This window comes from Solanum pennellii, chromosome 1 (genome assembly GCF_001406875.1).
Source record: "Solanum pennellii chromosome 1, SPENNV200".
Lineage (NCBI taxonomy): Eukaryota > Viridiplantae > Streptophyta > Magnoliopsida > Solanales > Solanaceae > Solanum > Solanum pennellii.
The window spans coordinates 70,797,785-70,813,270 of NC_028637.1; the positions used below are offsets into that span (position 1 = coordinate 70,797,785).

The 15,486-nt window shown below is 31.0% G+C and overlaps 1 protein-coding gene across 1 annotated transcript; it reads left to right on the forward strand.

The window, feature by feature from the left end:
* The first annotated feature begins 8,519 nt into the window (after positions 1-8,519).
* LOC107028164 (transcription factor MYB78-like) lies at positions 8,520-10,125 on the forward strand. Its single transcript, XM_015229213.2, has 3 exons — positions 8,520-8,853; positions 9,166-9,295; positions 9,382-10,125. Exons 1-3 carry the CDS (start codon positions 8,682-8,684, stop codon positions 9,941-9,943), a joined length of 864 nt encoding a protein of 287 aa, XP_015084699.1. The 5' UTR covers positions 8,520-8,681; the 3' UTR covers positions 9,944-10,125.
* The last annotated feature ends 5,361 nt before the right edge of the window (positions 10,126-15,486 follow it).

Genomic DNA, 15,486 nt, shown 5'->3' on the forward strand with positions numbered 1-15,486 from the left:
TTAACCCTAATTGTCAGGTTAGCTTAGGCCAAATTTATTAAGGGAAAATTATATATAATAGCAAACATTTAAATCAAAATAAATATTTTAGCTACTCTTTCATTTATTTTTAGTTCGCAGCAAATGTTACTTGATTTTTGCCATTTGATTGTGGCCCGCTAATTTTAATAAACAGAAGACTTATTTTTAGCCAAACATATTCCCTATCTTTTCTCTCCTAATTTCTCAATTTCTCCTCAAAAATCAGTTGTTTTTTTTTAAAAAAAGTTGGTCGGGCCCCACATATTTTAACAAAACTGGAGATTTCTTATTTATATACAAATCTTTCCTATTTTTTTCTCTTCCAATTTCTTTTGATTTCTCCTAAAATCTCTCTTCAAATCAATTTTTTTGAAAAATAAATTATGTATGATTTCCACTAAGATAGATTTTTAATTATATACATATTGCACTAGTACAAAATCATATATATAGATTTCACTAATACATATACGTATATGCATATATAATTGACAAAGTTTAATATAAAGAACATATACATATACTATTAATAGCTAATACAAAATTTTATTTAAATTCCATATATAAACCGTGGAATATACAATAATATAGTTGTATGTACATATACATATACAGATTTATATTTAAATATATATAATAACATATACATATACAATTGAAAATCACCACAAAAAAAAGATATACTTATACAACTTACAGGTAAGTAAGTTTCTTATTTGTATACAATTTTGATTATATAATTATACAATTGGAATGAATACCAAAATATACAAATTAATAATCGTCCTATACACTTATAATTATACAATACAAATATTTTCCTGCCTAAGTCTCTTTTGCCTTTCTCTCTTTCTCGTTTTATACAAATTCAAATTATATATAATTCTCTCTCTTTCTCATTTTATATAATTCGTTTTATACAATTCGCTTCAATTGTATATGTATAGCGAATTATACATATATATGTTTGCTATGGAGTTCAATTATGCAAACTTTGCTATAGCATACAAATATGAATTTGTATTTGCTATATATGAAAGTTGCCCATTTATTAATTAGGATTTAACAAATATCTTAATTTTAATTATTCAGATTTCAATAAAAAAAATATGTTTATTTATTAAATATAAATCATTTATATTTTAATCATGCATTAAAACCAGTTCATAGGTCCGATCAGAATGATTAAATCTTTTACAAAAATTAACTGTGGTCATTGTCCGCTAGCCACCATTTATAATCTCCGCCTCCAATTACTATTGCCATAATTAAAATAAAAAATTACCAATATATATTATCAACACTATCATTATTTACTATCATCATTAGTTATCAATATTATGAATCACAATTATAGACCATCATAATCATCATCATCAATCGCTAGTCTCATCAGCTAATACCACTTACTACTAGCATCAACTTCATCACTAGCCAATACCATCCTCAATTGATACCCACGACCATTAAATCACCACCACAAATTTTACGTATTCAGATATTTCAAAAAAATAAACACTTTTAATTATTTAATATTTATATTTTAATACAAAATCTAATTAACTTTCAAGTATATATTTAGACCCTCAAAATTTAAATTTTAATATATATCTTAATAAATGTATATTTAAGTATATACATCTTTAATCTTAACTAAAATAAATGAAATATATTTACCGACCATAACCATGAGGACTTTATAAAATAAAAAGAAAATTTAGAGGGAGAAGAAAAAATGGGAGTACTAAATGTAGTAGCTGGCTAGCTACAGTACTTGGATAAATGTTGTGTGCGCCTGGTTGCAAATATTTATTGGTCAACACTAAATTAATCTACTTCATATTTATTCATTAAACATCAAACTACCCTTGTAACAGAAAACTCATTTATCTATTTTTCATTAATCTTCCCTTGTAACAGAATTATTTTTCTTTTATTTCAAAATCGAAAACTGTGAAATAAACTTTATCTATAAATCTAAAAGGGTGTTTATATTGACTTAAAAGTTGGTCAAATCTATTTTGTTTATTAATTTTTATGTTAGTTTTTAACTTTTGAAAGTGTTTAACAAATATAAAAATAACTTTAAATATATTTGCAAGTGTTTGACAAGATTAAAAGTAACTTTAAAACAAGTTTAAAATGATCTAAAATATGTTAAAAACCATAAGTAAACCTTTCCTGCTTTTTATTTTTCACTTAAAAATTATTTTTTTTCTTAAGCCAATCCAAACAGTGATGTTGTGTCCTCTAATCTCAATGTGATCTCTTTAAATTAATTACACTTGAAAGTTGTTACCTCAAAGAGCAGTTTGTGGTTAATATGGTAGTTTTTCTACAATTGTAGTGGTCCATGAATATCTATAAGTAGGAGCCACAATCTACTGTTGATAAAAAGAAACATAAATATATGAAAATATTAGTTAGAGAGAAAAGGGATATTTGGACAGTGAATTATATTAGAAAATTTCTAAAAATCATGTTGGAAACGTCATCCCAAATGGGGTCGGGGCTCCAATGCAAAAAAATATTAAAAAGTTCCTATCATGGTATTGTATTCTTCATAAGTTTCTCTTTATTTCTTCGAAATTTTCTTCTTTGATCGGATCCTCAGTATATTTTTTTAAGATATCTTCAATCTATATATCATCATTAGCCAGGTACATATATGAGGTTAATCCCAATTTTCAATGGAATAAGTAGTAAATTGTCCAAAAGTCTTGAATAATACTCTTTTTGGTCCATATTAATTAAGTGATTTTGTTAGCTTGGGCACGCAAGCTAATTACAAAATCTACTTACTCCTAGAAAGTAAAAAGTATTTTTACTAAAATTACCTTTAATTAAAAAATACCGATATAGTTTCTTGGTTAAATAGAATTCGCTTTACTAAATAATATAGGTATATTTGAAAAAAAAATATGTATTCAGTCCATTTTTATTTGTTCAGTATTTGCTTGGAGAAAGTCTTTAACGGAAAATAAATAGAATGACAATCTTACTATATCACCTTTTGGATATAATAAATTCAATATTTTAAAAAATGACTATAGTTAATAATAAAGGTAAATTAACAACTAAGCATAAATTATATCTTGATTTTCTTAATTGGACCAATAAAATTTGACATTTATTTTAATATAATTAAAAATAAAAGTGGACGAAATGAGTAATTAACACATTCTTCATTTATTTAATATCCAAGGTCGGGTCATGCCTAACCCCCACCCCAAAGGTGACTTTTGATTTTAAAAAAATTAACTTCTTCATTATGTGATACACCACAAATTTTGAACTAAAATATTTTTTTTTAAAAAAAAAAAGACAAAAACACCACAAAATGTAACTTGAGGGTGTACTACTTTATATTTATCTCTCTAACGGCTCTTACAGTTAATCAGTCTCTAGTTTGTTGATTGATATAGTGCATGTAGTCCGATGGCAAGCATCGCCGAGTCTGTAAAACTCAGCGAGCACAGAAGCAAATCGACGTATCACTGAACAGGTCGGCGATTACGATTCAGTCCACCTTTTGGACCCCCACATTAATTGAAGGTTCTGTAAAACTCGGCGAGGTAAGTTCTCACTCGGCGTGTCGCCAAGTGGGTCGGCGAACAAAACTAATGTCGCCAAAAAGGCGAGAACTGGACAGTTTTAAAGGTCAAAGGTTTAAACTTTCAAACTCTTTCACATTCCCTCACTTTAAAACTTCCCAAAATCACATCCGAACTATATTTTCTCGTGTTTTCATATTTTTACAACGTCTAAGTCATCAATTGTGTGTCCAGAGATGAAATTCTTTGCCACCTAGCATTTTAAAGTATATATTCAACATAAAGGTTGACCCCAAACTCTTATTTAGTGGTTTTTACTCATTTGCAATTGTTTGATCTTAGTGATGTGTGTTTAGACTCCTTGAGTCCATGTTTGTGTGTTATTTCTTGATTTTAATTTGAATATCTTGCCTAAATTGACTAATTGTTGATTGCCCGAATTTCGTGCTTTAAAATTGTTCTAAATTGTTGGGTTGTGCTAAGTTGTTATTGAGTCTAGTCGGATGAAGTCTGAGTAACCCATAATTGTGCTAAATGACATATTTTGCCCAATGAAAGAGGTTTTGACGTCAATCCTAAGGGTGTAAGTCGTCAAATGACCAATTTTGTCCAAATGGGAAGAAGTCTAAGTATCGTGCAAACATGGGTTTGATGGGTCTTAATCTAATTGATTGAGTGTATGCTTTGATTTTGATTTCGGGGGCTATGAGGTTGATCTTGAAAGTTGGGATGAAAGTAAGCACGTTGGGTAGTTTGGTGAGTTGCGTCGAGATCGCCGAACCACTCGCAGTTCGCCAAATCCCTCTTGATCACCTTTAATTTCATGCTAATTTTGAGTTTGGATTTTGTACCTTTCGACGAGAAGCTTGATCTCACCGAAGTGCACTTGGCGACTCATCAAAAGTCTTCTTTGAGCTCTTTTTCTCTGCTCAAACCTTTAAAATACACTGTAAGACTCATTAAAAGTCTTCTTTGAGCTATTTTCTACGCTCAAACCCTTAAAATACACTGTAACTTTCGCCGGGCTAGTCCTTGCTCGCCTAATGCTGTCGGCGATTGGCTGAAAGACCTTTTCATCACTGACATGCCGAATTTTCTGGGAACTTTTTTGAGCTAATCCTTTCGGCGAGCCTAATCAGACTCGCCAAAGTGATTCAGCGACTCGCCGATCGATTCGACATGTTTTTCTACAACTATTTTTCTGCAACTTTTCATGAAACGAATCTAAATCTTTTTGATGTTTTTGCAGATATGACTAGAACCAACCTCGATATATCACCTATAAAAGAGCATAAAAGAGCACGGGGTGTAGTGATAATTGAAGGGGCAACTAATCCTCAAAAAAGGTAAGGACAAAGCCTCTAAAGAGAGGTAAGGGCAAGGATAACAGGCCCATGATTGAGGTTATGAAGCACAACTCCGGCAGTGAGGGAGAATCTTTTGACTACCAAGCTGCATTCCCCGAACAGGATAATGACTAACCACTACAGTACATGCAAGTGGAGATTCATGCTAGGTCTTGTCGTGACTAATGGAAAGGCCCAACAGTTACTCCTCCTACAACAGATATAGTGCCAAATTCGGCACCGCCCTGGACGCAGTGCCACCAGTACAAGTACTTTCTCCTCGGCTACTCAACAGATTAAAAGTCGATGGGTTGAGGAAAATTTTAGAGGAGAAGTTGCTATCCACGAAGTCTTAGTGGGTAGATACTTTGACGTGAGGGACACACTCCAATTTATCCGGTTTGAGCAGTTCACCAAGACCCGAGGCCCTTATATTCCTGGATGGGTCCAGGAGTTCTACACAACATATAGTGAGTTGGTTCCCTAGGGGGAAAAAAGGACAGTGCCTTTAGATCACTGAAGTATGTCATGGTCTGGGGGAAGGAAGTAGGGTGTAGTAACGATCAGATTAATACTACACTCGATAGGGCTCTAAGTCCTACACTTGCATATGACGGCTTGCCTATTACTCAATCCTTAGATGACTTAAAGGGCTGGCTTGCACCCTTGATTTCTGATACCACCCCAAGGTGGACCGAGGCAAGATCCCTTATCAAGAAGGACCTAAATTTTGTTGCTAGGTACTAATTTGGTTTAATCAGTAGCTCCGTCATGTCGTCCCAAAACAAGTTCATCCTCCGCCGTCCTAAGACACTTTATCTTAGGTTGATATTATCCAGGATGAACATTAACATGGGACTCATCATAGAGTAAGCGATCGTCATGAGGACTAAGCAGAGCCAGACGCCCCTTCCCTTCCCGATTTTGATTACGCATCTGTGCTGACGTGCTGGAGTTTCTCATGATGGGACGAGATATTTTGAGTTCATTTCTACACCTTCCACTAGTATCCAGTGTACAGAGGCCGAGTACACTGGGATCAGGCAGACTTGAGGAGAATGACTTCGATGGACACACAAGAGGCACCTTTGCCTACCCCAGCCTCCGGGTCTTCAGGTACACCTGCTCCCACTTCTTTCTCCCAAGATCCTGGTACTTCTTCCGATTCCCAGCCAGGATTACTCAGCTATGATCTTGAAGATGGGGCACTTAGCCCATTCGGCGAATGTAAGGAAGACTCAATTAGAGTTTGCGCTACCATGGATGATCGAGAGTGCTATTCTTGCTGCATTGGAACCCCTCCAGACTTTTATTAATGATTTGGCGGTGAGAGTCGCGATTTTTGAGCATCGATAGGGGGAGTATTCTAAGGTGACGACTTTGAAAGCCAAGGTTGCAGATCTGAGGGAGGATGTGGACTACTTGAAGCCTAGTGACTACACCTCTTTATTCGAGGCAATTAAGATAGAGGGTGCCCTAGCTACTTCTGAGATTACTCCAACCACCATGGGTGATGTACCTATGGGAGATGTGGCAGTCGATGCATTAGAGATGGATACTGATGAGGAATGGCTTGGGGAGCGAGATGTTGCCGTTTATGATGATATGGCTTACCTTGATGATACAATGTTTGAGACTGTGCGCTAGACTACCATTAGAGACACCACCATGGTTGGGCCCAATGGAGCTTATACAACTGATGCTGCATCGAGCACTAATGTCCCGATAGATAGAGCGACTATTTAGACAGGACCTTTCTTTACCTCTCTATCATTTCTATTCACTTTCGGATGTTTTATTGCATTTGAGGACAAATATGTGGTTAACTTGTTTGATCTAGACGGTCTACTAGAATCTCTTTGCTCAATTCTATGAACAACTTTTTTTGAGTCAGCTAAATGACTAGGTGAAGTCTGAGCTGGATTGTCAATTACATCCATCAGTCACATTGTTTTCAACATTATGTACAATTTGTGGTTCAATATTAACAATGTCTACAAAATATACAAACTTAAGCATAGAGGGATTCTTACATTCTCCATTTATGAAACCTAATTTGTTCTCAACAAAGAGGACTCGAAGAACACCTCTCCTCCACGATCTATAACCTATTCCATCAAAAGGAATTTGCACCAACGAGGCACTAGAATTGTCTGAAGATGCATATATAGAAGAGAACTGATGTCCTCACTACCAACACCATTGTTGCTTGTAAGAGTGATATTCGATTGTGAACCAGTTTCAAGTACCATTCTAAGCAAAAATCGCCCAGAGAAACGAACACACAGGAAGATGACACAATCTCTAGAATCAATCGCAATAGTCAAACAACCAGAGGAAAAAGTAATGGATCGATGCAGGAATTAAACTATCAAAAATAGTAGATCGATACAGAAATTGAACTTTCACAGAATATTTAAAAAATGACAAAGATAAGATTGAGAAATACAGAAGGAATGTTAGACGAAATATCTTCGCTCTGATACCATGCTGAATGCATCGTTAATAGAAGCTTAACCATCATCCATGGAAGCAGGAAGTAACCAGAGAAGAAGTAATGCATTTGGGGAAAATCCATTAACTGATTTTCATTATGAGATCACATGTATTTATACAAGGAAAATACAAAACATCTAGCTATCTAATAAAATCCATACAACTAGTACATTCTACTCAGATAACAGAATTCAAGTTAATCTAACTAACTGAGTTGGTTGGCTAAGCTAATTAACTAACTGATTGAAGTAGTTAACTAACTATAATTATGATTTACTGATGTCTACATTTATTAAGAGGAAGAAGGTTTAGATATGTTAAACGATAAAAGATAGACATTGACGACAACTCATAAAGAAACTGACAACAACTATTGTGGGGGTAAGGATCCACCGTACATGAAAGGCAAGAAATTAGAGAACTACAAGGGAAATATAAATACAGAGTTATATAAATTAAGAAGGAAATAATAAAATGAATAAAAGCTCTTAAAAGGCTCTAGGCAAAGAGTTAGGAAGTACATTCGTATAATTCAACAAATTTATAACTAGTTATTTCTCTTTTACTGACTCTAAGGCTCAGAGATGACTTACATTTGGTTATGGTTCTTACAAGTGCTCTTTATGTGTAAATATTATTTGTCTATAATAATCTTTCACGGTTAATCAAAAATATAAGTTCAAAAAATTGACAAGTGAAGTTATAGAAAGTCAAAATTATATGACAACTTGCTTGGAAGGTCTAAACAACAAATACAGAAAAAAGAAAAGTAGAAAAATTAGGAGAACACAATATGCATATCGTTTTCTAGGAACTAATATAATAAGTATTTGTAACTGGTGAAGGTACAGGCAAAGTCAAAAGTGTCAAACGAGTTAACTTTATTTAATTACTAGTAGTACTTTAATTAATTAAAACTATAGAATTAAAAAAAAAGAAGTTAGTAGTAGAGTTTAATTCAATATTGCGGCTTTGTGGGATAGTTCAAATTCTTCATCCTTCACTCACAATCACATGCCACTTTTTTTTTTCTTTAAAATTGTCACAATTTTTCTCCAACCTATCTCTTTCTATATATCTATAAAAAGCCCCACCACCTTCTCTCGTGTAGTAATCCAAACATACATCTTTCTTCTCAACTTTCTCTTTCTCTCAAAAACACCTTTTATTCTCTCTTTAGTTTCATCTATCCATCAATATACTTTTATTTCCATCATCAATCAATTAGTTTCTTCGACCGATTCGAGTTAAATCATTATTCTTGATGGATCATCAACATGTTAAAGTTAATTTGAGCCGTGGAGATGCCAAAAATAAGAATGAAGATGACATGGACCTCCGACGAGGTCCATGGACCGTTGAGGAAGACTTCACCCTCATGAATTATATAGCTCATCATGGCGAAGGTCGTTGGAATACTCTTGCTCGTTGTGCTGGTAATTCATTTTATACTTGTGTGTTTTATTTGTGTGATAAATTCTTGTGAAAAAATGGGGTTTTCTTGTTGGAAAGTTGGTGTTAGATAAGAATTTAAGTGGGTGCTTGTGTGGTTTATAATTTCTTTCCGTACTAGGTAATCTTTTAAAAGCAAAAGAGCACTCATCCAAATGTAATAAAGATATCATTGGCTGCAAAAAATATCTTTTTCGTTAAAAAAAAGAAAAAAGAAGAAGGCAATTGATACTAATTAGTTCATCTCAAGAAATGAAAAATCTAATATATTTTTATGGTTATGGGAATTGAAATAGGTCTAAAACGAACAGGGAAAAGTTGTAGACTAAGATGGTTGAATTATCTCCGGCCCGATGTACGACGTGGAAATATCACTCTTGAAGAACAACTTTTGATTCTTGAACTACATTCTCGTTGGGGCAATCGGTATGTTTCATTTTAAACATCACTTATATATTATAAAATTCTTATTTCAGTAATATAACTTGATGAATTGTGATGAATGAGTGTAGGTGGTCAAAAATTGCTCAACATTTGCCGGGAAGAACTGACAATGAGATAAAAAATTACTGGAGAACGCGAGTACAAAAACATGCCAAACAGCTTAAATGTGACGTGAATAGCAAACAATTTAAGGATACTATGCGTTATCTATGGATGCCAAGGTTAGTAGAGAGAATTCAAGCCGCTGCAGGGGCAGGGGCATCTACCTCCTCAGAAGTGATTAATCCTCAAAACATAGTACAAATAGATCACAACACATGTGTAACAAATTCAAGCACGGCAACCGCTTCATCTGATAACTCATTCGGAACTCCTGTCTCAGACCTCACTGATTGTTGCTACAATTATCCGCAACAACAACAAGATTGTTTTCAACTTGTTGGAGAATCTTTAATTAGCCCCACTGGTTACTTTCACCATGCTTTAGAATTTCAAGGTGCTGCTGCTGCAGCTATAGATCATCAACAAAACACCACTCAATGGATGGACGGTGCAAATTTCTCTGACAATTTATGGAATATTGAAGACATGTGGTTTTTACAGCAGCAACTCAACAACAATGTTGTTTGAATATTAAATTATGAACATAATATCATCCATCACATGTAGAAAACAAAATAAATATATTATAGAGGTCGCAGATTACGATAGAAGAACCGTGGATGCATTAATATTTCATCCTCATGTAGGATATATACATGTAGGATTAATTCGTGAATTTTTTTACAGTCTAAAATTACTTTTCTTCTCTATTTTAGTTTTTTTTTTCATGGAATTTGGTTGGGTTGGGTTAAAAGGATTGATTTTGTAACATCTTTATTTTTAATTATTTATAGCATCTACTTCTTTTAATTATATTCTTTGCATTTTAATGATCTTTAATATTCTTTCTATTTTATTATATTCTTCTTTCTAGCGCGCATGATATAAACCAATATATATAAGATACAAGAAATGTAATAACATAAAAGTCAGGAGATTCCACCCTCGGATTATAAAGAGTATTGATTTTGTAGGTCAATCCTAATTTTTTTGTTAATTTGATATTCCTTTTATCTATAAGAGATCTGAATGAAATCATTTCTTCTATTCAATATGTAAGTGACTAATAGATCTCGTTTTTTCTTAGATTATATTGTAGTAGCTAGATATTTATTTTCTCTTTTCTTGTACATGTGCACTACAACAAATATTAACTTTTATCAATAATAAATACACATTGACAAAGACGTTAAATCTTATGAGCATTAATGAATTGTCGTTGGATTCAATATTGTTATAGGTATTATAGACATTTACAAAGAATATTTGTTGAAAAAATACATATTTTACGACGATTAAACTATTATCGTCAATTAATTGCCAAAAAAATCATATTTATATATACTGTTTAGGAATATTCTCTTAAATGGCTAATTAAAATAAAGAATTAAGGTTGCATTATAGAATGGGGAAAAGGCTATAGGTATAAATTAAAGTTGATGCTGGAGGAGGGTGCATAATTGGTTCCACTATCTTTACTAGTAAAAATGTCATTGTTGCTTCTTATTCTAAACAATTTAAGTTGTGGAATTTCATAAACCTAGCGTATGGGACCTGAACCAGATTAAAAGATTATTGTCCTTGCTCTAGATTAAGGGAAAAAAAGTACATAAGCAATGATTTAAGGACGTGGCATATTCTCAATTATGTATTTTATATATAGTTAAATCCATATTGCTGCAATTCTTATTCCATTCCCTTCTTAGTGTAAAGTCTCCCATTACTCTATGATCTTATCATCATATTGTGTGAATGCTACCTCAGTGGCTTCCAATGTCACTAGTGACTAATGGACATTTAATTATATTATAATTTAATATACATCATAAACATCCCAATTATCTCTTAATTAACACACACTCTATTTTCGTTGTTCTAATTTATGTATCACTTTTTTTATTTTTTGAGAGTTGGAAATGAGAAGATATCTACAATTAGATACAATTTGAAGGATTTTGTAGGTTCGTTAATCAAGATTTGATGAAAGAACTTTATAAGTTTCCAAAATCAAAGATACAAATCAAGAAATTGAATTTCAATTATTTGTGGAAATATATCAACTGGTTGAACTCTTGATAAAGGAAAGAGATGTTGTGTATGAATCACTCACATATTCCTCCGAATTATGTGTATACGCGGAATAAATTTCAAAAAACAGTAGAGATATCTTCATAAAATCTTCAATTTTTTTAAAATAAAATTTATATATTTATAAACTGCTTAAAATATATAATAATTAATAACTCAAAATATATAAAATAATAAATTTACTTTAAATCTCAAAATTTAAAAGATGTCACCGCCATTAATCTTTCTTCTGTTTTGGCACTTTGCTTGCCAACGTACGGACAGTGTTTTCCTTGAGCCCATAGAACTCGACAATATTCCAATATTTATATATATTCTTTTTTTTAATTACTTTTTCTGTCTGCCAATAAGAACTCTCTTACACACATATCTAGAAGGTGCAGTAAAAATAAAATAGTCATTTGAATTTATTTTGGAAAATAATCCTCAAGATACATGCATTTTCCCTCAACTTTTATAGACCCTGCTGTTTTTTCATAGCGAAAGAAAAAACATCTTTTGTCGTTTCTACTTAGGAGTGGGAAAAAACATCATCAATGTACCTTCCAATTTCTAATTATTTGTTTAGTAAGTATGATATATAATGTTTAAGCAACAATTCATATTCTCTTTTTACATCATACACTTTTTATTTCGGCTCTTCTAGAGTAAATAAACAATGAGAAGAGGTGGCTAATCATTAATTCATATTGTTTGAGATTTGTTAAATAGAAAATATAATCTATTAAAAATATTTTTAAATTTAATAGAAATTATTAGTTTTATTTTTTAATTATTGTTGTTTCAAAAATATTTTTCTATTTGATGAATTAAAATTACATACACCCCTATCATATAACGTAATAAATGTAGTCTAAAACTCTTGTAAGAGCATAAAACTCTTACTAAAAAATAAAAAATAATATCAAAAACAATCTAAACTTGATAAGAATTTAAGAATATATTTTATTTCATTTACGAATAAAGTTGTATCTCACTTATCCAATGAGGCCCTTAAATATATGAGAAGTATTCTACCTTATACCCCAAATTATCGTATATTATTGAGAGATATAAGTAAATTCATATGCACCACTAGAATGATACTATTGTTATCGGTGAAAGCACTTATGGGTCCTTCTTTGAGTACACAATTCTCAAATATTTTAATTTTATTTTAAATGTGTAGTATTGTCTTTTATTATATAGAATTTAGATAAGTCAATTTATTTTATGGGAAGAAAAAGCCAACTATGTTCTTAAAGTAATTAAAATTGGACAAATATATCTTTCTTTATTGCTTTAGTTCACACATGCACTTAGTACTCTATAGTAGTTCAAATATGCCTTAATTTTATCAACGGGAAGACTCAATTAACCTAATTAATTAGTTGATTAATAAGAGGAAAAAAAAGAATAAATATATATCCTGCCCTAAAAATATACAAAATGTGTGTATATATTATTCGTCGATATTATATCTTTAATGTGAGCAAAGTTAATATTTTCTTTCAACTAAGTTTATATTATAGCCAATTTTTTTCTCCAAAAATTTCATGTAGGCAATAAGTAGAACCTCTTCATTCTACGATCCGATGAAATACAAATAATATATCAATGTAATATACATGCGTATCTTTGCCAATGAAAATTGTAATTTATAAGTATTTTTTGGTCCTTTAATTTTCCGAGTTTTTCTTTTATGTATTCTTTATACTTCACTTGTGTCGTAAATTAAGGATGAGATTTTTTAACCATGTTATTACAAAAACAAAAAGCAGCTAATAAACTTACATTGAAAGTAAAGAATAATACTGTCTAAAAAAAAAAGAGAGAGTACAATATCGGAATAACAATATTGGACAAGAGTCAATTTTCTCATCGAGTTCGTAGGGGTTTACTACCCTCAATTTTCGGTATAATAAATATCCCACCTTTTAAAAAAAAATATTCCTATTTCTATTTTAATCTAATTAAAAAAGAATGTTTTTTTTCTTTTTTGACAACACTTTAACTTTAGCTTTTCGCATGACATGTTTAAAACCACAAGATTAAAAGACGTTTTGATACATTTGACATAACTTTAATTTACAACCACAAAATTTAAAAAATCTTCTTTCTTTTCTTTTAACTCCGTTCTAAGTCAAACTATGACATTTTTTTTAAACGGAGAGAGTATTACATTAAAGTGTTGTATTTTATATATAATTAACTCAGTGATGTGAAAGAAATCGTGATAAAAGATAATATTTTAAGTCTTCTAACATTTATTATACATAATAGAGTAATTATTTATTGATGACTTGGATGAAGATTTTCTTATATATTCTTTAGATTTTTTAATTAATCTGAAGGTATTTGTGTTGTACAATATTTTTGGATTATCAAATTGAGAAGAACAAGTCAAAAATATTACTGATGAAGCAGCATAGATTATACTGCATGAAGCTTAAATCTCTTTAAAGAGAGTGAAATTCACATTTTAACCTAAATCAATAATTTTTTTACTTTTATTTATTTATTTATTTATTATATTTGTGTGTTATATTAAGTCAACAGAACATAAGCTCTTTTGTGTGCGTGTGTCAGTTAGAGATAAGTGAGTGGAAGAGGTGAAAAAGTTGAATAGAAAAATTGAGTCACACGTGGGATGGATAAATGAAAACGTGATGGAATATTATGTATTTTTAGGAGAAATGTATAAAACTACAAAAACTTTGTTTTATTATTATTTTATACAAATTTGACTTGGCGGCTCCAATATTTATAGGACTCGTGGCTCATACAGAAGCCCAATCAAGTGGTCCCAAAGATAAAACACCGCCACGTATATTTACTTAGTCACCCCCCATAAGAAATACTATTTCCTCCTCCAATATTTTATGGGCCCGTTTGTCCATAAGATTTTCCAAATAATATTTGAAATTTTTTTGACAAATAGTGTTTGTCTATATAATTTATTATTATTTGGTAAATATTTTTAGTAGTATTTCAAATTTTTTTTAAATACTAGTTTTTTTTAATATTTGGGTCAAATCTCATTATTTGGAATCTTTTGAAGATTAAATTTTTATCACAAACTTTTATATTTTACAAAAACACCATATAAGTAGTTGCTTGCGTTGTATTACATAATTTTTTACGTGGAACACCAAAATAGTGATGAAATATTTACTGAATATTAAATAATGATTTGATTGTTGATGAAAATGATGAAAAATTGGCTCAAGGTAACAAAATCACGTGCTTTGTATACTTCACGATGTACGGAATGATGTTTGTTGCACTCACTCCAAATTACCACATTGCTCTAGTGTCATGGACACTATTTGTTATTGTTGTAACGAACATCCAATTGACTTGTAATACAAACTTATAGTTAGTTTTGATAGTTTTTAAAACTTATGGGTATATCATATTTTTCTAAAAAAGTGAAATATATTTTTCAATTCCTATGGCCAAACACATGGTGAAATTTCACCAAATTTTCACTCAAATAATATTTGCCAAGAATATTTGGAAATATGTGAACAAACGCTAGCTATGTGTGGTACTTTAAGTCGAAACGAAGTTTAAAAAAAAATATAAATTTTAAAATATACATTTTAAAAATAAATAATAAAAATTTATGTATTTATAATTTATTTTATTAAAAATAAAATAAATAATTTATAATTAAATCACTATTTTATAAAGAATAATTTTTTTTTGATTGACTAAAAAAAATAAGTTATACAAATTGGAACGAGAAACCTGAAGTATTAAAATACAGTAAGGGTTCCTAGACTGAAGCACACTTAGCCGCAACCCTTGACACTTCGAACTATTTCTATTTATTTAAACCCTGTGCCTATCATGGGAAACAACAAACCCACCCACAATATTTTCCTAATTTTTTATCTTATTAATTTCCTTTTGTATAGATATTTATATACTTTTTCTATTTTATATTAATTAAATTTATGAGATAATGTATAATTATTAAGATAATTATTTAAGATAAA

What these genes read in the sequence shown, in the direction of transcription:
- LOC107028164 (XM_015229213.2), top strand. Translation starts at nt 8,682, where the DNA reads ATGGATCATCAACATGTTAAAGTTAATTTGAGCCGTGGAGATGCCAAA. An exon ending in TACTCTTGCTCGTTGTGCTG is followed by an intron (nt 8,854 to 9,165) that starts GTAATTCATTTT and finishes GAATTGAAATAG; the next exon opens with GTCTAAAACGAACAGGGAAA. An exon ending in CATTCTCGTTGGGGCAATCG is followed by an intron (nt 9,296 to 9,381) that starts GTATGTTTCATT and finishes GAATGAGTGTAG; the next exon opens with GTGGTCAAAAATTGCTCAAC.